General features: G+C 39.5%; 1 protein-coding gene across 1 annotated transcript in view; it reads right to left on the minus strand.

The window, feature by feature from the left end:
- Positions 1-593, minus strand: part of MINDY3 (MINDY lysine 48 deubiquitinase 3) — a 93,268-nt gene extending 92,675 nt beyond the window's left edge. The window contains exon 1 of the mRNA XM_082682058.1: positions 302-593. Within this exon, the coding sequence (XP_082538184.1) occupies positions 302-395 (94 nt within the window). The 5' untranslated portion in view covers positions 396-593. The remainder of the gene's footprint in view (positions 1-301) is intronic.
- Positions 594-22,554: the final 21,961 nt, after the last annotated feature.

Raw genomic sequence — 22,554 nt, forward strand, 5'->3', positions numbered from 1 at the left:
GAGGAACGGACGCCGGGGCACAGGGCACACCTTCAGTGTCACCCGCTGCAGCCCGGCAGCCGCCCCCTCCTCCTCTCCAACCCAAAGGCAGCCCAGGGAGTGGCAGGGGCGCCTCCGGTCTTTGGCGGCCCGCTGGCACCGTTCCCCTACTTAGCCTCTAACCCTCAAGGCAGGGAGGGCTTTTCTAGAAGTCCCGTTTCTGGGCTGAGCAGGGGAACCGGGACACGCGAGCGGCGTCACGGCTCGACTCTCGCGGGGCTAAAGGGAGCGGCGGCCGGAAGCCAGAGTCCAGCCAGGGTACCTTGCGTCCAGCGGCAGAAGATGGTGTCAGAGAGACCGGGGCTGCTCTTGGCGCCCCACACCAGCTCCATCAGCTCTTTAGTCAGTTCGGACATGATGGGGTACCGGCGAGCGGGTCTTGGCTTTCCGGACTCCTGCCCCGGCACATGGGGAAGGGGCGGCTTCGGAGACCGACGTGGCGGGACGGCAGCGGCAAACGAGCTGGAAGGTTAGACGCAAGGAAGCCAACAGGAGAGAGACCTACTTGCAGGGACCGAGCCTGTCAAGCCCCCTCGGAGCCGCAGAGAGGAGTTTCCCGCACCGGAAGTACTGGGGCCACTTCCGGCTTCTCTTTCACTACCGCCCCCAAGGCCGGAGGGCCAGGCGACGCCTCCCCGGAAGCGGAAGTGGGGGGGCGGTGTTGGGAAGAGCCGAGGGCGGCTTGGCGAGCACTGGCAATTTCTGAGCTCAGTCCCAGGGCCCGGTGGTGCGATGGCGTCTTTTGTGTTGGGAGAAGCGTCGCGTCCCGTGGGCGCTGGCACATTCCTACACCTGGAGTACCCCCTTCCTGTCCGCGCTGCTTTGGCCTTAGCTGGGGTGTCTGAGGCCCAAGCCCTAGGGCCCAGAAACATGGCCTATACCTTAAAATGTGTAATATTAATTCTGCCAAACCAGAGCTTTGAGACGATGGTTGAATCTCTGGGAGGAAACATCTGTGTCTGTGTCGAGGAGCCGCCAATAAATTGAAGGCTGTCAGCCTCTTGCTCAGTCATATAAAGTCAAACCAACTATTAACAGAACCGAAAAATGTCGCGTAATGGGCACTGGAAATGCCTCTCCCAGGTGTCTAACGCAGAATTACAAAGCTACTTAGAGGAAAACAGATTCAAAGCGGCCTGTTTGTAAATGGTAGTGCAATTTCATCTACAGCTTTCTAGACTGTAGGGTGTGTGGGCTAAAGACCAGGTTATAAATCATTGACAAGCATTCAGTTAAATTTAGTTTGGGTGAAAACTTCTCTGTGCTGCTTCAAAAGAAGGGAATTTATTCTGGCTGAGCTTTGAATTTACAACGAAAAGGCAAACTCTGATGGGTTTCTTTCAGGTAGCAAGTAAGAGGGTGTGCTAATTTATACTTTATTTCCGACTTAGGCAACCCTTGCTGTAGTTGAACTGTTCAAAGTGCCTGAACCATACCCATAGCCTTCCTCCTAATTGTTATTCCCTTCGGAATATCCTTTATCTTACTATTTTTTCAAACCAAATCTTACCCATTCTTCAGGACGTAGTATAAGTTGGCACTTTGTAGTAAAGCTTTCTCCAGTTATTAAAACCTAAAGGAAAAATTGTAGCTTCTGAAATTTCATACTACCTTATCTATAACTTGCTTATATTTGCAAAGAATTATTTACTCTTCTCATGCGGTATATGTTTATGGAAGCCAAGGAGCTGTCTTATTCATGGCACCTAATACAGAGCCTTGAATATACCTGGGTCTCAGTACCTGTTAGATGACAGAATGAAACTTGTCTTTATTGGAACTTAAGAATTCACTATCTTTCAGTAAGTGAGGGAACCAGGGGAAGTACCATTGACTGGTCCAATTAAATATTTAATATTTGCATGGGTGATTTACAATTTGCATAATTATTTCACTTCCTGAAAGACAGAGAAGGGTCAATGTTCATAAATCCTGTAAGTGGCAGAACTCTTAAGTTGAGGTGTTTGCCACATTTGGTTTCCTTCCATTAATATACAGATAGTAGTTATAGATTTGACTAACTGTCCATAGATAGAAAGAAAAAGCTATACTTTCAAAATATTTTTGAAAATGAATTATTTCTTGATCTGTGATTTTTCTTAGTTTCGGGCTATGGGGAAGCTGGCAAAATCTTGGGTAGACATTGTATGTATGTTCTTTCCACCTTTAGATTGTAGTCTTTATTTGCAGTGTTCTGCATTTTTTAATTAGCAGGACATATTTTTAAGTAGGAATATTTGATTAATGTTAAATTATTTATGTTCCTTAATTATTCATTACTTACTGCATTTAAATCGTGAACTTGCTTAAATTAGAGTAAAAATGCAAATTAATCGTCTTTTAAAATGTTCTTATTCAGTAATTACCTAGAAAAATAAAAATTGCAAACAGTCAAGTTTGTTGCATATATTTCTGGTACAGGACAATAAAGCCTTTTTCTTTTTTTATAATGACTTGAAAATTATGTAAATTTCCTTCGGAGTATTTATCTTACTCCATACTTTAGCATACTATTATTTTTTTTCCTTAGGACCATCTATGGTTTTGATTAAATTGATGTGTCTCATTAAGATGCACATAGGTTGCATAAAAGATCTTTAATCCTAAAACAGAGTTTCCTGTTCACACATTAAGTTTTATTTGTGGTATTTCTCTTTCTTTCAAATTCAAGTCAGGGCACTTCCATAAAACTGGGCTTAGATTTCCATAATAATTAATTCTCTTTAGCCATCTTTACTACTTCACAGAAGCAGTATTAATTACTCATTATCAAACACTAACTCTGTGCTTAATTATCTTTTTGTCTTTCCCCAAATTTGCCTGTCAACTAAAAGCAAAACAGCTTCATTACCAGGTTCTTAGCAAGTATCATGAAAAGAACAATTCTCTAACTAGAAGCCCTTGACTCCTAATTTAGTGTATTTGCACTACCACTTATTTAGGAGAAATCAATCTTTCAAAAAACCTGTCCTTCAATAAGATTAATAAGTTCTAGGCAGGTTGCTAAGACAATCCCCTACTCATTTATTAATAAAACTATTTAATTTATATGCCCTATGTCTTCCAATAACAGTGTAAATCTATCAAGCAAATGAAACTCTTTCCTTTGCATGACCCTAACCTCATCTCAGCAGGATAATTTTCCTATCAAGCATACCAAGTTCCTTTTAAACCCACCATTGTCATACTCAAGTATAACACAGTGTGTCATTTCCCAAAGCATTGCCTACGAACATTAATACCTGGTGGAAAAGGGGTTCTATCATTAAATGCGGGGTTAAATAAAGTTAAACAAGAGATGGGATTATATTCAGGGTTAAAAGACACCTAAGTGTCCATCATCGGATGAATGGATAAAGAAGATGTGGCACATATATACAATGGAATATTACTCAGCCATAAAAAGAAACGAAATTCAGCTATTTGTAATGAGGTGGATAGACCTAGAGTCTGTCCTACAGAGTGAAGTAAGTCAGAAAGGGAAAGACAAATACCATATGCTAACACATATATATGGAATTTAAGAAAAAAAAAATGTCATGAAGAACCTAGGGGTAAGACAGGAATAAAGACACAGACCTACTAGAGAATGGACTTGAGGATATGGGGAGGGGGAAGGGTAAGCTGTGACAAAGCGAGAGAGAGGCATGGACATATATACAGTACCAAACGTAAGGTAGATAGCTAGTGGGAAGCAGCCGCATAGCACAGGGAGATCAGCTCGGTGCTTTGTGACCGCCTGGAGGGGTGGGATAGGGAGGGTGGGAGGGAGGGAGACGCAAGAGGGAAGAGATATGGGAACATATGTATATGTATAACTGATTCACTTTGTTATAAAGCAGAAACTAACCATTGTAAAGCAATTATACTCCAATTAAAAAAAAAGGACACATTTGAATCATTTTGTTCACTGAGCTTCTCACAGTTTATGTTCTGCAGAATACTGTTTGGGAATCACTGATATAATGGAATAGACTTTTGATAGGAATTAGAAAACTGAATGTTAGTTTTTATTTGGGTACTGTGACCTTGGATGAGTCACTTAACTCGCCATACTGTGCTTTCTTCATCTATAGAGAGGACTAACTGATCATCTCAATATCCCATTTACTTTAGATACTGCTCAACTTCTATGATTTAAAAAATTGGCTGTTTAGAAGTTTAAATATATGGAAGGAGTGAGAAGGAAAAGAATGTTGAGCAAGCATAAAGAGTAAACAAATAATTTAACATTATTCTTCACTAACACATAGAGTAAAAGAAGTTAATTTGCCACTGATCACTTACTTGTGCTAACATTTTAACTAAGATCCAATCCAAACTTGCGAATTAATCCAGAACCAGCTGTATTAGATGAGTACATAATATATGCACACTTGGATGTGTCATAGGTGCTTCAAACTCAGTATGTGCCAAATCAAACATCTTTCCCCATAAAACCTGCTCCCCTTCAATGTTTCATAATCAGTGAATGGTGCCATTATCCATAAAAAAGCACATTTTTAAAAACATCTTTATTGGAGTATAATTGTTTTACAATGTTGTGTTAATTTCTGCTGTATAACAAAGTGAATCAGCTATACATATACGTATATCCCCATATCCCCTCCCTCTTGCGACTCCCTCCCACCCTCCCTATCCCACCCCTCTAGGTGGTCACAAAGCACCGAGCTGATCTCCCCATGCGATGCAGCAAAAGCACATTTTTTAATGGTACCAATAAATAACTTCTTTGAGCCTCAGTTGCCACATATATAAAATAAGCTCATTAATAAGAATTACATCGTACAGTGATTATGGGATTTAACAGAGTACGTAAAAGATATATGCACGATGAAAAATCCTATTCTTATATTAACTATATTAATGGTTTGAACAAGGAAGCATAGGAGGAAAGGTGGAAGATGAATTATTCCTGCATTTGAGCTGGAGAAGGCGTCAGAGAAGTTTGAACTGGATAGAATTTTGACTAGAGAAGAAAGGGAGGATGTACATTTAGGCATTAAATAACCCATTGTGGCAGGAGCCTGGTATTTGTGTCACTAGAGAGAGATGAGTTAAGAATATCAGGTTGAGGAGGGTGCCGTAGACTGAATTGTGTCTCTTCTGAATTCATATGTTGAAGTCCTCACCTCAATGTGACTGAATTTGGAGATCGCGCCTTTAAAGAGGTAATTAAGATTAAATGAGGTCATAAAAATAGGGCCCTAATCTGATAGAACTGTTGTCCTAATAAGAGGAAGAAACACCAGGTCTCTCCCTCTCTCTACTTTTCTGTCTCTCTCTCTCTCTCTCTCTCTCTCTCTCTCTGTCTCCATATGTACACAGAGAAAAGGCCATGTGAGGGCACAGTAAAAAGGCAGCATTCTCTAAGCCAGGAAGAGAGGCTTTACCATTAATCAATGCTGACAGCACCTTGGTCTTGTACTTGCAGCTTCCAGAACTGCGAGAACATTAATATCTATTGTTTAGACCACTCAATTTCTGGCATTTTGTTAGGGCAGTCTGAATAGAATAATATCGAGAGCCAGAATCTTAAGAATGTTGAATACTATCTTACGCAATTATAGAAGCAAGTATTGACTGAGCACAAACTTCCAGTTCCTGTAGTAAGCTCCTTACATGTATTACAGTACACACCCCTCAAAACGCAGTGAAGTACTACAATGATCTCCTAGAAGCATAAGGACTTTGCCCTGAATCATGTAGTAAATGGAAAAACCAGGAGGCAAACCTAGGTTTCTCTGACCTAGAATCTGTGCTGAAACAAGGTTCAGAACACAGGTGATTTGATTCCAGGGTCTATGGCCTTGGTTCTTGATAAACAAACTTTATTCTAAATATAACAGGAGCTAGTTAAGATTTTTTAATAGGGAAGTGATAACATCATCTTTCAATTTTATGATACCTGGAAGAAGGCAGTGAGATGAGAAAGCCTGGAAACATCTAAACCAGTTAGGAAGGAAGTTATTGGAATAAATGCAATCATGAAGAGATGCTTAGCACTTGAACTAGAGCAGTCCATGGAGATTTCAAGGAGGGGCAAATTCCGTGGACATTTTAGAAGCACAACAGATAAAACCTGGTGATTGACTAAGAAAAGACGGTGCTATTAAAAAGTTAATAAAACACAACTAGGTGTCAATACAAAATTAGCATTTCTGTTGACCAGAAACATAATAGAAACATGAATGCGGATTAAAGCTGGAGGTTCCAAGTGTGGGAATAGGACTAGATGAGCAGGAAGTTGACTTCTGAAGGCTGAAGTTGACTGAAGCCAGTACATGAAAACTGGAGTTGAGGGAGGGAACACCTTGCGCATTAAAGGAAGCTACGACCTCTGACTAAAAGTGTGTCCCTGGTAATAAAGAGGGTAGAGGAGAACAGGCAGATCTGAGGAGAATGGGGAGGAAGTGTGTCAGTTTTCTGTGCAGTCTAACAACCTACCACAAAATTTAGTAGCTTAAACAACACAAATGTATTACCTTAGTTCTGCAGGTCAGAAGTCTGAAATGGGTCTCAGCAGCCTAAAGTCAAAGCATTAGCAGGGTTGTTCTCCTTTCTGTAGGTTTGGGGAAGGGTTCATCTCCTCACCTCTTCCAGCTTGTAGGGGCTGCCTGCACTCCAAGCCTTGTCACCCCTTCCTCCATCTTGAAAGCTGCCGGAAACCCAGTTGTTGAGTCCTTCTGCTATCCCATCACGTCACTCTGAGCTCCTCCTCTTGTTCGTCTTCCACCTTTAAGGACTCATGATTACATTGAGCCCGTCCAGCTACCCTGGGATAATCTCCTTATTTTAAGGTCAGCTAATCAGCAATCTTAATTTTTATCTGAAGGCTGATTCCCCAATTACATAGGTTATACCCCCAAATTGCAGGGATTAGGACATGAGCATCTTTGGAGGGGTGCACGCCTCTGCCTATCACAGGGCATGGGAGATAATGACTGATCAGTGTCTTGGAAGCAATGAGATGAAGATATTCATTAGGCAATTAAAATCTGGGGTCATTCACCCAATAACTATATATATATATATATATATATATATATATATATATAGGATCAAGCAGTTTAAAAAAATGGAAAAATATACTTGCCCTCATTGAATTTACGCTCTAATGCAAATGACATGGAGAAAAACAGATAAATGAAGTATATAGTGTGTTACGTTAAATTCTCTAGGAAAAAATAAAGCAGAGAAAGAAGAATAGAGTGTTGGGTGAGGAGTAGAGGACTGCAATATTAAATAGAGCCCATTCCTGACTCACAATAAAGTGGTGTGTAAGCATGCGTGTAAGCGTGAGCCAAGATGTGTGAGGGAGGAGTATTTCAGCAAGTGCAAAGAAAAATCGAGAGTTTGCCAGGACAGTTGGCAAAGCTGCAAGGAGAATCCTGACGTTGAGGACAAGTGAGGAACTGACCTTTGTTCTGTGCTGCAAATTTCCTACTGGGATGCATTGCGGGTCCACCCAGCTTTTTTCTTCCCCACAGATATGTTATCTTGGGAACCACAAGGGCTGTAAGATTATATGGAGGAAGGGGCAGAGTTGCTTTAACTGTAGCCTGACCTTGCAGCAAGGTATCTTCTTGCTCTAGGCTCCAATCAAAACTTCTGTTTCACATGATGAATGAGATTGAACATTATACTCAAGTATGGAATGTATTGCTTCTGAAGCATAAAGCAAGCTACTCAGCATTGTTCTTCCTCAGTGGCAGGAGGTGTAAGGTACAATAACTTGTCCTTTATTTTGGAGGGATGTCTTGAAATGCCCAGACAGTGGAACCCATTAAGATTTCACCGATTTGGTAGGCCCTTGAATCTTTGTAGAGTTTCTCTCTTAACCTCTTCAGGCATCCAGAGTACTTGCCACTTCTTAGTTAACAGGTCCAGTTAACAGGACGCCCTGTGCAGTAGCCAGCCTCCAAGGATGTCCCCAGTGGTTCTCTCTTTCCGCTACTCCTGCATGTGTGTGTTCCCTCTTCACAATGAATAGAGCTATCATTCCCAAGTCAAGGTCATGAAAGTTTCTTCCTTACTTTCTTAGGGGATGCGAGCTGCTATGTTACAAAGACACTCAAGTAGCCCTTAGGAGAGATCCATGTGATGAGGAACTGAGGTTTTCTGTCTATAGCTAGCACCCACTCACCAGTCGTGTGTGTGAGCCTAGGTGAAAGTGGGACCTCTACCACCAGGCAAGACATCAGACGACTGCCGTCCTGACCAACACCTTGAATGTAAACTCATCAGAGACCCTGAGCCACAACCTCGGAGCTAAGGTGCTCCCAAATTCCTGACCAACAGAAACTACCTGAGATAATAAATATTTATTGTCATTTTAAGTCACTAAGCTTCGGGATCCTTGTTACGCAGCAACAGATAATGCACCATCGATATACTGTATCCATGTGCTGTTCTGTGCAATTTCTAGATAGTCCCAATCTCTTGGGGTATACAGTAACAGAGAGCAGCAAAATAAATACAAATTTGGGGCCAGACAGTGCATATGTACTGTGGTCCGTCCTGTGTGGATGTGAACTCTCTCCGATCCTCCTTCCAGATAGGTAATGACAAGACACATTCATCACGTCAATAGCCATGTTCCATGTACCCAAAGTCGTTTTAATCAACTGTGGTAAAGATGCCACAGCCTGTGCAGCAGCTGCAATCAGGGCCACCCTTTAGCTAAGTTTGTAGTAATCTGCTGACGTCCACCTTTATCCATCCAGTTTCGGGAGGGGTCAGACTGGTGAATGAAATGGAGAACATGCTGGCCACCATTACCCCAGCATCCTTTAAGTCTTCTAGTGTGGCACTCATCTTTGACATTCCCCTAGGATGCCATATTGTACTTGATGTTCTGTCTCAGCTGGAGAAGAAGTCTCAGGGGCTTCCACTCGACCTTTCCTACCTCCTATTCTTATTCTGTGAATAGAAACCCAAATATGAAAAGTCTGATGAATGTCAAGTATGTCTGGGGCGGCCAGCCTCCAAGAGGGCTCCCAGTGACCCTTACCTCTTCCTGTTCATGTCCTATGTAGTCCCTTCCAAGAACTGACCAATAAGATATTGCACAAGTGACACTGTGTGATTTCTGCAGCTAAGTCATAAAGGGGACTGCAGTTTCCGCGTTTGTTCTTTAGGTTCCCCCCACCTCAGGGAGAAGCCAGCTGCTGTGTCATGAGCATGTGGATAGTCCAGTGGAAAGGCTCACATAGAGAAGAACTAAAACGTTCCCCCAGCAGCCAAACACCTCGGCAGCCGTGTGAGTGGGTCACCTTGACGTGGATGCCCCAGTCCCACTCCTGTCCTGAGATCACTGCAGCCTCAGCTGACATCTGACTGAACCTCATGAGAACCGCTCAGCCAGAATTACCCAGGCAAGCTGCACCCAAATTCCTGCCTAAAGAAGCTAGGACGTGATACATGTTTATTTTTATTCTAAATCATGAAATCTGAAGGTAATTGGTTATGTGGCAATAGATAATTAGTACAAGTTTTGATATTGGGAGTATGGTGCTACTCTAAAAAATATAGGAATTGCTTTGAGTCTAGGCAGTGGGGAAAAGCAGAAGGCTTTTTTTTTTTTTTTTTTTGCGGTACGCGGGCCTCTCACTGTTGTGGCCTCTCCCGTTGCGGAGCACAGGCTCCGGACGCCCAGGCTCAGCGGCCATGGTTCACGGGCCTAGCCGCTCCGCGGCATGTGGGATATTCCTGGACCGGGACACGAACCCGTGTCCCCTGCATCGGCAGGCAGACTCAACCACTGCGCCACCAGGGAAGCCCCAGAAGGCCTTTTTAATTTTTTTTTTCACATCTTTATTGGAGTATAAATGCTTTGCAACGTCGTGTTAGTTTCTGCTGTACAGCAGTGTGTATCAGCTCTATGTATACATATACATATCCCCATATAACCACATATCTCTTCCCGCTTGCGTCTCCCTCCCACCCTCCCTATCCCACCCCTCTAGGTGGTCACAAAGCACCGAGCTGATCTCCCTGTGCTATGCTGCTGCTTCCCGCTAGCCATCCATTTTACATTTGGTAGTGTGTATACGTCAATGCTACTCTCACTTCATCCCAGCTTCCCCCCGTGCCCTCAACGCCGTTCTCTATGTCTGCGTCTTATTTCCTGCCTTGCCACTAGGTTCATCAGTACCGCTTTTAAAAATTCCATATATATGCATTAGCATACAGTATTTGTTTTTCTCTTTCTGACTTACTTCACTCCGTATGACAGACTCTAGGTCCATCCACCTCACTACAAATAACTCAACTTCATTTCTTTTTATGGCTGAGTAATATTCCATTGTATATATGTGCCACATAGAAGGCCTTTAAAAGGAATGTTAGTGAAAGCCTAAATGGTAGCAAAGAGACTGGTGGAAGCCTGGTGGTTCCAAGGAGACCAACAGTGAGGAAAGTGAGAAAAATATTGGAAACTACAGAGAAAGGGATCCCTGTGTAACATGCTATCTCCTGCAGTAATGCGGAAAGTAGAAAATTTCCTTAGTGAACCAGGTGATCTAGCTTAGAAGATTTCCAGGCACAGTGTTGAATGTGCCAGTTGGCTTCTTCTCGTCACCTGTAGTAAAATGCAAGAGGAGAGCAATACGGTCCGGAAATAACGGTTAAGCATAAAAGAGCCAGGCCTTGCTGATTTGGAGAATCCCTAGACTTTCCATATGACAAATGATGTAAAAGTTAAGAAACGGCTTCCAGGTGAAGATTAAATACAGGGAAATGTAAAAACACATGATCTAAAGATGAAAAGAAGAATGTGACTGTAAAAACCTTAGAAAAATCAAGCAAGCAAAAGACCCTCTGAAGATTTTAAGGGTGTGTGTCTCATGGATCTTCTACGTTAAACAGAAGGGCTTCTAAGAGTCTTAAGTATGTTATGCTTCAGCTGCCTCACTGGGAATCCAATTAGAAAAAGGCTTATCTCCAAGAGAGCCATAGTCTGGCTAGGCTGACTATTTTCCAATAGATTAAACTCTGATAAGATTCACAGGAGACCCACAAAGTTTAAAAAATAATCATACTTATGGAAACAGCACCAGTTTAGACAGGAAGGAATAGAGACAATAAAAATAAAAGTTGGACTTTGAACCCTTAAATTTATATAGAAGAAGGCTGAGAAAACTACCTAGCTGTAAACATGAGATACCTTTCATGGTAAAAGGAAGGGTGACAAAAAAAACCAAGAGCTCAGAGAGCAGACCCAAAACTACAGCGAACCATCCCCAGGACTTAAGTCCTAAATCAAGGAACTATCAACAGATGTCCCATTGTGTCCTTCTATATTTCAGAAATGTTAGGGACCCATAACTCCTGAATACCTCCTTTTTTACCAGTTTTGGATGGAAGAGATTATTGTGATTATCCTATCCTGCCCCACCATTGTGACGGGTGTATGGACCAGGCAACTTGTCTCAGCTCCCAAGTCTTCAGAAACTACAGGCGAGGAAGCTCATACCCACCTAATTTAGATAAGGTTCATGGAGTTCAAGCTGATGCTATAATGGTATGAGACTCTTAGGGCCTTTAGGCAGGGAATAAATAGATGTTACATGTAGGAGAGACTTACTATTAGAGGACAAAGGGTGGTCTGTGGGACCTCCAAGATGGCAACCAGTGATCCCTGCCCCTGAGTAGTCCCATCCTACACTGAATGGGGCTGAACTGTGTGACCCACGCAGTATTGTGGAAGTAATGATACGTGATTTCTAAAACTCAGTCATGAAAGGTACTGCAGTTCTGCCTGATCTCTTAGACATTCCACTTTGTGGGAAGCCAACTGCCATGATGTGAGGATACTCAGGCTGTCTGTGAACAGGCACACATATTGAGGAACTGAGGCTAGATACGTCCTTCCCAAATCTCTGAATCCCACTTCTTTATGATCAGGGCCCTGACTTGGGCAAGGAGAATTTGGCCTTCTCTGAAGTTCAGCTACTCTCACAAATAAATTGTATATCTGGCCTTCAGGTTTGTTTGTTCCCTCATTGCAGAAAATGAGTTTTTGGGTTTTTTTTTAAAATGCTGCCTAGGAGAATTTTTGAGTCGCATACTTTGTCTTAGATTGCTGATTAATGGACATGAGCCTACATGTCCTTCAGTGTCTCATTGGTATTTACAAAGTGTTCAGTCTTTGCAATCCCGTGTGTGTCAGTCATTCGACACTGGTTGCCTCAGGGGTTCCAGTTGGGTCAAGGGTAATTCTTTGTAGAAAGGGGCAACTGTCAACTTTAACTGACAATAATTTCCAGTAGCTGGGGAATGACTACACTGACCGGTTCAATGAAAGGAACCTAGGTAGGGTCTAATAGCATCCGTTACAGGTACCAAAAACAAAAAAGCCTTTGGCAACATCATACTTAGTGGAGGAACTAGAACATTTCCCCTTTCAGACTGGCAACAAATTACAGATGCCTACTATCATCACTTTCGTTCAACGCAAAAAGGAGGTCCTAGTCAGCAAGGCAAGAAAAAGAAATGAAAGGATTGATAAAGTGGAAACAAAACTATCGTTATTCATAGCCTGCCTCATGTTTTATTCTACAGATAGCGCTTTTTTCTGGAGTTCTATAGCACAGTTTGCCTTTAATGCTCAAGACCTTTCTTTCTTGCTGTTACTAGCGCCTTCTTCTAGGGCTTGTCTGAGTTCCTCACAGCATTTACTGAATCCCCTTTGGGCAGGTTGAGACTGTAATAAATGAATATGGAATTGAGCTGCTTAATTTTTGCCAGTCTAATATCTAATTCTTCATCTATATTCTGGAAGAAGAATGGTAATTTCTGTTGGGTAAAGCTCAGAAACTGGATGGAACGGGACAGCCAGAAAAGAACATGCTACTGGTTTTAAATGAAGTCAGCAGTGGTAAAACTGGATAGGAAGATTGGTTCCCTAAGTTGAAGCTGCTTTTAATTTTATCCTGGACTGTCTCTGCAGTTTTTCTGGATATCTTCAGTGGGAGCTGTCCAAGTCTGCTTGACTCAGAGTTGACATTGGAATGCTGTGTACAAAACCAGAGGAGGAAAAGGTGTATGATCATCAACTCTCTGGTTCATTTAGTGTCAGGATGACGAGCAGGGCTTCTGCTCAGGCAGAATGCCACACTCGCTGAAGAATGAACGACGTCTTCTCCTGAATCTTTTGGTGCTACACGTTCTGCAACATTGGGAGGCAGCCATAGGTGAGACTGGAGTCTAGACAGACAGAGGTCTGGTTCACATTAACCCCTTCTAAAGCAAACAACAGTAGAGCCCCAAGGCTGCTTCTATTTTCTTTGGTTTTCACTTGTGAAACTTGTTACTATAAAAAAAATTTTAAACATACAAAAGAAAAGAGAGAAGAGGACTATAAATATCTCTCTCCTAGATTTAACAATGAAGTCATTTGTTTCATCTATTTTTGGTAAATTTTTGAATATAAATTACAGACATCGTAACAAGATACCTGTAATTATTTCAGTATGCATCTCTAAATTTAAGATACTTTTCTACATAATCATAACAGCATCATCACTCCTAACAAAATTAATAATAGTTCCCTAAAATAATATTATTTCACATTACTCACATGTCTCCATTAGTTCATACAATGCTCTTTAAAGCTAGTTGCTTCGGACCATGGTTCAATCAATGACAATATATGGCATTTCTCTAAAGAATATGTTAATATAGAATATTCCTCTTCTCTCTCCTTTTTCCATTACATTAATGTTTTGAAGAGACTGGATCAATTTTACTTTAGAATATCTGATTTTTTTTAAATGTGTATGATTGTTTCCTTGTGGGGATTATTTGACTTGTACCTTACTATACATTTTGGTACTTCCTGTAAATTGAAAGTTTAGGGGTAAAAATTTTAGTTGATTAATTTGAATAAACTAATTCGATGGCAAAACACTTCTTTGTAAGAATACTTTAAGAATAAAGCTATGTATTTCTCATTGTATCACATCAAAGGGCTGGGTGTCTAATTATTGTTGTTAAAATTGATCACTTGAGGGCTTCCCTGGTGGCGCAGTGGTTGAGAGTCCGCCTGTCGAGGCAGGGGACACGGCTTCGTGCCCCGGTCCGGGAAGATCCCACATGCCCTGGAGCGGCTGGGCCCGTGAGCCATGGCCGCTGAGCCTGCGCGTCCGGAGCCTGTGCTCCGCAACGGGAAAGGCCACAACAGCGAGAGACCCACGTACCGAAAAAAAAAAAAAAAAAAAAAAAAGATCACTCGAGTAAGGTGTCACCAGTGGGTAATCTGTAGGCTCTACTTTAGCTCTGTGTCCATTCAATTTTCTGTCAACCTTTTATCTAATGGTTAAGCATCCACTGAAAATCCTTGCGTGAGTCAATTAATTCATTAGGAGTTGCAAAATGATCATGTTCTGTTTTTTTGTTGTTCTTTTTCCTAACTTCTTGAGATGAATGGTTAGTTCATTATTTTTCAATCTTTTTAATGTAGCATTTAGTGCTACAAAATTACTATCTAAGAATTATACAGGTTTTGATATATAGCATGTTCATAATTATCATTCAGTTCAAATATTTAATGATTCCCATGATTTTTCTTTCTTAACTTGTTATTTCCAAGTAAATTTTAAATCTTCAAATATTTCTTAGAGGAATCTATTTATTATTACTTTCTAGTTTCATTATATTCTGTTCAGCAGACACACATTTCTGTGATCCTGATACTCTGGTATTTGGTGAGACTTGCTTTCAGGCTTAGTTCATGGTGAATTTTTATAAAAGTTTTGTGCATGATTGAGAAGAATATCTGCTCTCTGATTTTTTGGTACAAGCTTCTGTGTATTACTAGTAAATTAAAATGTCAATTCATTGTTTTATACATCCACAGCCTTAAAACTTTAAAAAAATCTAGTTCATTAGTCATCTGGGGAGCTCCCATGGTTAATATAGATTTGTCAGTATTTTTTCTTATACTAAGCATTGCTTTATATATATTCCTATATTATATATTAGGTGTTTACACATTTGGAATTGTTATGTCTATCTGGAAAATTATCCTTTTATCTGTAAGTAATGAACTGAATAAGTAGTGGTAGTGTCCAATACTTAGTTTTCCCTTGTTTAAGTCATCTATACATTATGTTTCTCTTTTTTATACTTAAGGTTTATTTTTGTTTACCATCCCTTCCTTTAGGATTTAACTTCTTACTTCCTAAAGCATATCTTTTCTAAATTCTGCTAATGAGAAGCTTTTTGTGGTCACTATATATTTGTTTGTAAAAATGTCTTCTTTTTCAGTGATAATTTCGTTAGGTACAAAATACAAGTTCAGGTTCTTCCTTGCTATATGACTTTGAGAATACTACTTTACTTCGATGTTCCTCAATTTTCTTATCAGTGAAATGAAAGTTTAAAATTGTACCTACATTATGGCCTTATGAGGCTTAAATTATGTCCGTTAAATGGGTTAACATTTGTAAGGTCCTCAAGAGTGCTGGCTCATGGGAAGTGCCATGTAAATGTTTGTTAAATAAAAATAAAATGTATGAATAAGGTGGGAGTTGTTTTCTCTTACTCCTTAAAGATAACATTCTACAGTTGTCTGTAGTTTATTGTTACTTTTGAGAAGTCTTTAGTTTATCTAATGGTCATTTATTTTTAGGAAATCTGTCTTGTCTCTCTGTTTGCATTTGAGAACATGTCTTTATCTTTGGTTTTCTATTGTGTTATCTCAGTATGGTTCACTTCTATTTATCCTGCTTGGTGTTGTACATTTTCAAATGGGAAATTCAGGTCTTTCATCAATTTGGGAAAGGTTCCAGCCATTTAATTTTTAATATTTTCTCTCAGTCATTATTTATTTATTTATTTTAAAAATTTATTTATTTTTGGCTGTGTTGGGTCTTTGTTGCTGCGCACGGGCTTTCTCTAGTAGTGGCGAGCGGGGACTACTCTTCGTTGCGGTGCTCGGGCTTCCTGTTGCGGTGCCTTGTTGCAGAGCAAGGGCTGTAGGCATGTGAGCTTCAGTAGTTGGGGCACGTGGGCTCAGTAGTTGTGGCGCACAGGCTTAGTTGCTCCGTGGCATGTGGGATCTTCCCGGATCAGGGATCGAACCCGTGTCCCCTACATTGGCAGGCAGATTCTTAACCACTGCGCCACCAGGCAAGTCCCTCTCTCAGTCATTATTGTCCCTCTCTGGAAATCTGAAGAGACATACGTTGGGTTTAGTCATTCCATCTTCTATACCTCAACTTGTCTTCTGTATTTTCTGTTTATTTTTCTCTACAAAATTATATATAATTTTGTGAAATAAAGTCTTCTATTTATTAATCTCTGCTTACCTCTGTCTTTCCTGCTTTTAGCCAGCTTAATTGAATTTTAAATCAATTATTTTATTTTTATTTATACAAATCAAAACCTTTGATTGTTTTCCAAATTTTCCAGAACTTTTATAATAGTATTTTCTGACTCACTTATGAGGAAAAGTTTTCTTGTTAGTTTTATGATTTGGATTATGAGGACTTTTTTTTTTTGGTCACGCTGTGTGGCTTATGGTATCTCAGGTCCTTGACCAGGTATTGACCCCAGGCCACAGCAGTGAAAGCCCAGAATCCTAACCACTAGGCCACCAGGGAACTCCCAAGCTTATTTTCAATTAAGTTTTATTTGTGGGAACCTTGTATGGCTGTATTATCTAGATCGAGTATTTGTCCTCCAAAGAGATTTTGAATTTGGAGTATTGTGCAGCCATAGACCAATTTTAAGTTACTTTCTGAGCTGAAATATTCCTGGACAGCATAGATAGTGGAAATAAGAACTTCATCCTATGTGAGGAAAACCTCTTATCACAAATTCTCAAATCTGACTTTTTATTGATCCATCTAGATTCTGTGTCAAGACAGACAAGCTTACTTATTTGTTTTTCAAGTGTTGGGCATATTTTCTTTTTATTCTATGCTTTCACTAAAGGTACAGCCATTTGAAAGTCTCAGTTTCAATTAGTGACATCACACAAGACCAAGTTATCATCTTTTGATTTGATGCCTTAAAAACCCAAGAATTTTGTTTTTATATCTTTATTGGAGTATAATTACTTTACAATGCTATGTTAGTTTCTGCTGTACAACAAAGCAAATCAGCTATATGTACACTGTATCCCCTGTATCCCCTCGCTCTTGAGCCTCCCTCCCACCCTCCCTATCTCACCCCGCTAGGTCGTCACAAAGCATCGAACTGATTTCCCTGTGCTATGCAGCAGCTTCCCACTAGCCATCCATTTTACATTTGGTAGTGTATATATGTCCATGCTACTCTTTCACTTCGTCCCTGCTTCCCCTTCCCACCGTGTTTTCAAGTCCGTTCTCTATGTCTGTGTCTTTATTCCTGCCCTGCCCCCAGGTTCATCAGTACCGTTTTTTAAGATTCCATATATGTGTGTTAGCATACTGTATTTGTTTTTCTCTTTCTGACTTACTTCACTCTGTATGACAGACTCTAGGTCCATCCACCTCATTACAAATAATTCAGTTTTGTTCCTTTTATGGCTGAGTAATATTCCATTGTATATATGTGCCACATCTGTCAGTGGACACTTAGGTTGCTTCCATGACCTGGCTATTGTAAATAGTGTGGCAATGAACATTGTGGTACATGACTCTTTCTGAATTATGAAAACCCAAGAATTTTGAAAGCCAACCCCAACCCCTAACACACACATGTCTTCTTCCAGGACAGCTGGGGAATATCCAACTCATTGGATTATTGGTCTTTTTTTGGAGCTCTTCTTTAGGTTTGGTCCATGGGGTTACTCTTATTTTCTTGCAAGTACTAGTATGCTGCTGAGAGTATGTTTTATAAAGTTATTTTTAAACATTCTGCAGATTCCGAATGTTCAATCCAATGTCACTATGTGTTATATAAAAAATCAATCTTACAGTATTTTTCTTCTAAAATTTGCTTTAAAATTTATGTAAGGAAACTAATCTTGAGTTATTTGTAGTGACGTTGATGGACCTAGACTCTGTCATACAGAGTGAAGTCAGAAAGAGAAAAACAAATACCATATGCTAACGCATATATATGGAATCTAAAAAAAAAAAAAAAATGGTACTGATGAACCTACTGGCAGGGCAGGAATAAAGACGTAGACATAGAGAATGGATTGAGGACGTGGGGTGGGGGAGGTGGAAGCTGGGGCGAAGTGAGAGTAGAAGCGACAAATAGACACTACCAAATGTAAAACATTTAGCTAGTGTGAAGCAGCAGCATAGCACAGGGAAATCAATTCGATGTTTTGTGACAACCTAGAGGGGTGGGGTAGGGAGGGTGGGAGGGAGATGCAAGAGGGAGGGGATATGGGAATAGATGTATGCATATGGCTGATTTACTTTGTTGTACAACAGAAACTAACACAGTATTGTGAAGCAATTATACTCCAATAAAGATCTATAAAAAAGAATAGAAAACTAATCTTACAACACAACAAAGTAGGATTCATCCCAGGTTCACAAGGTTGCTTCAACATATGCACATGAATCAATGTGATGCACCACATAAACAAAAGAAAAGATAAAAACCACATGATCATTTCAATAAATGCAGAAAAAGCATCTGACAAAATTGAACACCCATTCATGATTAAAAATTCTTACCAAAGTGGGTGTAGAAGGAACATATCTCAATATAATAAAAGCTATTTATGACAAACCCACATCCAATATAATACTCAATGGTGAAAAGCTGAAGGCCTTCCCACTAAAATCTGCAGCAAGATAAGGATGCCCACTCTCATCTCTTCTATTCAACATAGTATTGGAAGTCCTAGCCACAGCAATCAGACAAGAAAAAGAAATAAATGGTATCCAAATTGGAAAGGAAGAAGTAAAATTTTCATTATATGCAAATGATATGATACTATATATAGAAAGCCCTAAAGACTCCACACAAAAACTACTAGAACTGATAAATGATTTCAGCAAGTTAGCAGGATACAAGATTAGCATACAGAAATTGGTTGCATTTTTTTACACCAAAAATGAAATATCAGAAATGGAATGTAAAAAAATAATACCTTTTAAAATCGCACGCCCAAAAATAAAATATTTAGGAATAAACCTGACCAAGGAGGTGAAAAACTTATACACTGAGAATTATAAAACATTAATAAAGGAATTGGAAGATGATTCAAAGAAATGGAAAGATATTCCATGCTCTTGCATTGTAAGAATTAATACTGTTAAAATGGCCATACTACCCAAAGTCATCTACAGATTTAATGCAATCCTTATCAAATTACCTAAGATATTTTTCACAGAACTAGAACAAATAATCCTAAAATTCATGTGGAACCATAAAAGACTGAGAATTGCCAAAGTAATCCTGAAGAAAAAGAACAAGTCAGGAGGCATAACCCTACCAGACTTCAGACAATACTGCAAAGCTACAGTCATCAAAACAGCATGGTGTTGGCACAAAAACAGACATACAAATCAATGGAACAGAATGAGAGCCCATAAATACACACACACACCTATGGCCAATTAATCTTCAACACAGGAGGCAAGAGAATATACCATGGGAAATAGGCAGTCCCTTCAGCAAGTGGTGTTGGGAAAGTTGGACAGCTGTATGTAAATCAATGAAGTTAGAACACACCCTCTCACCATACTCAAAAATAAACTCAATATGGCTTAAAGACCTAAACATAAGACATGAAACCATAAAACTCCTAGAAGAGATCATAGGCAAAACATTCTCTGACATAAATCGTACCAATGTTTTCTTAGGTCAGTTTCCCAAGGCAATACAAATAAAAACAAAAATAAACAAATGAGACCCAATCAAACTTATAAGCTTTTGCACAGCAAAGGAAACCATAAACAAAACAAAAAAGCCAACCTACAGAATGGGAAAAAATATTTGCAAATGATGCAACTGACAAGGGCTTAATTTCCAAAATAGATGAACAGCTCATACAACTCAACAACAAAAAAATAAACAACCCAATCAAAAAATGGGCAGAAGACCTAAATAGACATTTCTCCAAAGAAGAAATACACATGGCCAACAGACATATGAAACGATGCTCAACATCGCTAATTATAAGAGAAATGCAAATTAAAGTTACAGCGTGGTACCACCTCATACCGGTCAGAAGGGCTATCATTAAAAAGTCTACAAATAACAAACTCTGGAGAGGGTGTGGCAAAAAGGGAACCCTCCTACACTGTTGGTGGGAATGTAAGTTGATGTAACAACTTACATTCTGAGAAACAGTATGGAGGTTCCTCTGAAAACTAAACTAGAATTACCATATGATCCAGCAACCCTACTCCTGGACATATATCCAGACAAAACTATGACTCAAAAAGATACATGCACCCCTATGTTCATAGCAGCACTATTCACAATAGCCAAGACATGGAAACAACCTAAATGTCCATGAACAGATGAATGGATAAAGAAGGTGTGGTACATATATACAATGGAATACTACTCAGCCATAAAATATGAAATACAGCCATTTGCAGCAACATGGATGCAACTAGAGATTATCATACTAAGTGAAGTAAGTCAGAAGGAGAAAGACAAATATCATATGATATCACTTAGATATGACACAATAAACCTACCTATGAAACAAAAACATAATAACAGACTGGTGGTTGCCAAGGGGGAGGGGGTTGGGGGAAGGATGGAGTGGGAGGTTGGGGTGAGCAGATGTAAACTTGTATATATAGGATGGATAAACAACAAAGTCCTACTGTATGGCATAGAGAACTATATTCAATATCCTATGATAAACCATAATGGAAAATAATATATTAAAAAGAATATATATATGTGTATGTATAACTGAATTACTTTGCTATAAAACAGAACACAACATTGTGAATCAACTATACTTCAGTTTAAAAATATTGAAAACTGATCTTAATTATATATTTTCTTTTTTAAATTAAATTAATTTATTTTTAACATCTTTATTGGAGTATAATTGCTTTACAATGGTGTGTTAGTTTCTGCTTTATAACAAAGTGAATCAGTTATACATATACATACATTCCCCATATCTCCTCCCTCTTGAGCCTCTCTCCCACCCTCTCTATCCCACCCCTCTAGGTGGTCACAAAGCACCAAGCTGATCTCCCTGTGTTATGCGGCTGCTTCCCACTCGCTATCTATTTTACATTTGGTAGTTATATATTTTCTTATGATCAAGAAATGATTAGCTCTTGAAGAAATGCTGTGCCATATCACTGAATGCCAGAAAGTCAAAGAACAATTGATGTAAGCAAATCAGTTGCCACCTAACCCTTTCACTGATAGATGTCAACTAATCACTGATCAGTGATGTACGTTCTATAACTTGATTTATACGTCCAATAAATATTTGATATTGCGTTGTTTGTAATTTTAGGATTTCAATTCTGCCATTCCACCAACAGGTGGTGCCACTGCACTATAGTTTGAATTTGGTGGGGGGGCGGGGGAAACGCTTTTGGATTAGTTGCACCTATAAGTATCTCCCCTTTTCTAGAGGCTTCTGTCATTGCTTTTGTACCTTAAGAACTTTGATTTTATGGTTTCTTTAAAAAAAATTTATATTGTTAAAATTATCTTGTGGAATAAACTTGGCTGGATTCTTCTAATATATATTATACTTCTAGAAATTACAGGACGTATGTGTGTTATTTTGTTTACAAAGCAATTAATAACAAAAATAATAGCTATGCATTCTGATATCTACAGGACCAATGAATGCTTTCTAATTTTAGATTATCACAAGTTCTCATTTTATAAAGAAAACTACAGGCCAGTATCCCTGATGAATATAGATGTAAAAACACTCAATAAAATACTAGCCAACAGAATTCAGAAGCACATTAAAAGAATCATTCACTGTGAGCAAGTGAGATTTATCCCTGGGATGCAAGGATGGTTCAACATACACAAATCAATCAATGTGATCCATCACATTAATAGAATAAAAAAAAAGAATCATATGATCATCTCAATAGGCACAGAAAAAGCATGTGACAAAATTCAACATCGATTCATGATAAAAACTCTCAAATTAGGCATAGAAGGAACATATTTCAACATAAAAGGCCATATATGACAAGGCCACAGAAAATTTTATAATATTTAAAATACTCCTTTGTATTTGTAACAAAAAACTCTTCATTTTTTTTATACTGAGAAAAGCAAGTCAATACCCAATGCCTATTTGTGTGTGAATGTTTTTTTAATGATGCTTTTAAATATTACATTGGTCACAGCTCTGTCAAAAGATCTGTTTCTAGTTAAGTGTTCCCAGAAATAACACCACTGGGAAGATTCCTTCATGTTGCAGCAAGTCATGCAGGGTCAGCTTGGAATGGAATGGTCAACCCCATATGCACTGGCATAAAGAGAATGAAAGGCTTTATCCCTTTCCGTGTTCTGCCTTTGGTTCACTATGTAAACTGGCAAAGTTATTTCCTCAAGGGTGCTTGTCAAAGTCACAGCATGATCACAGAAGGTGGTAATAAGGCGTTGGGA

Source organism: Grampus griseus, assembly GCF_964374135.1.
Source record: "Grampus griseus genome assembly, chromosome: 2".
In the NCBI taxonomy this organism is placed as follows: Eukaryota; Metazoa; Chordata; class Mammalia; order Artiodactyla; family Delphinidae; genus Grampus; species Grampus griseus.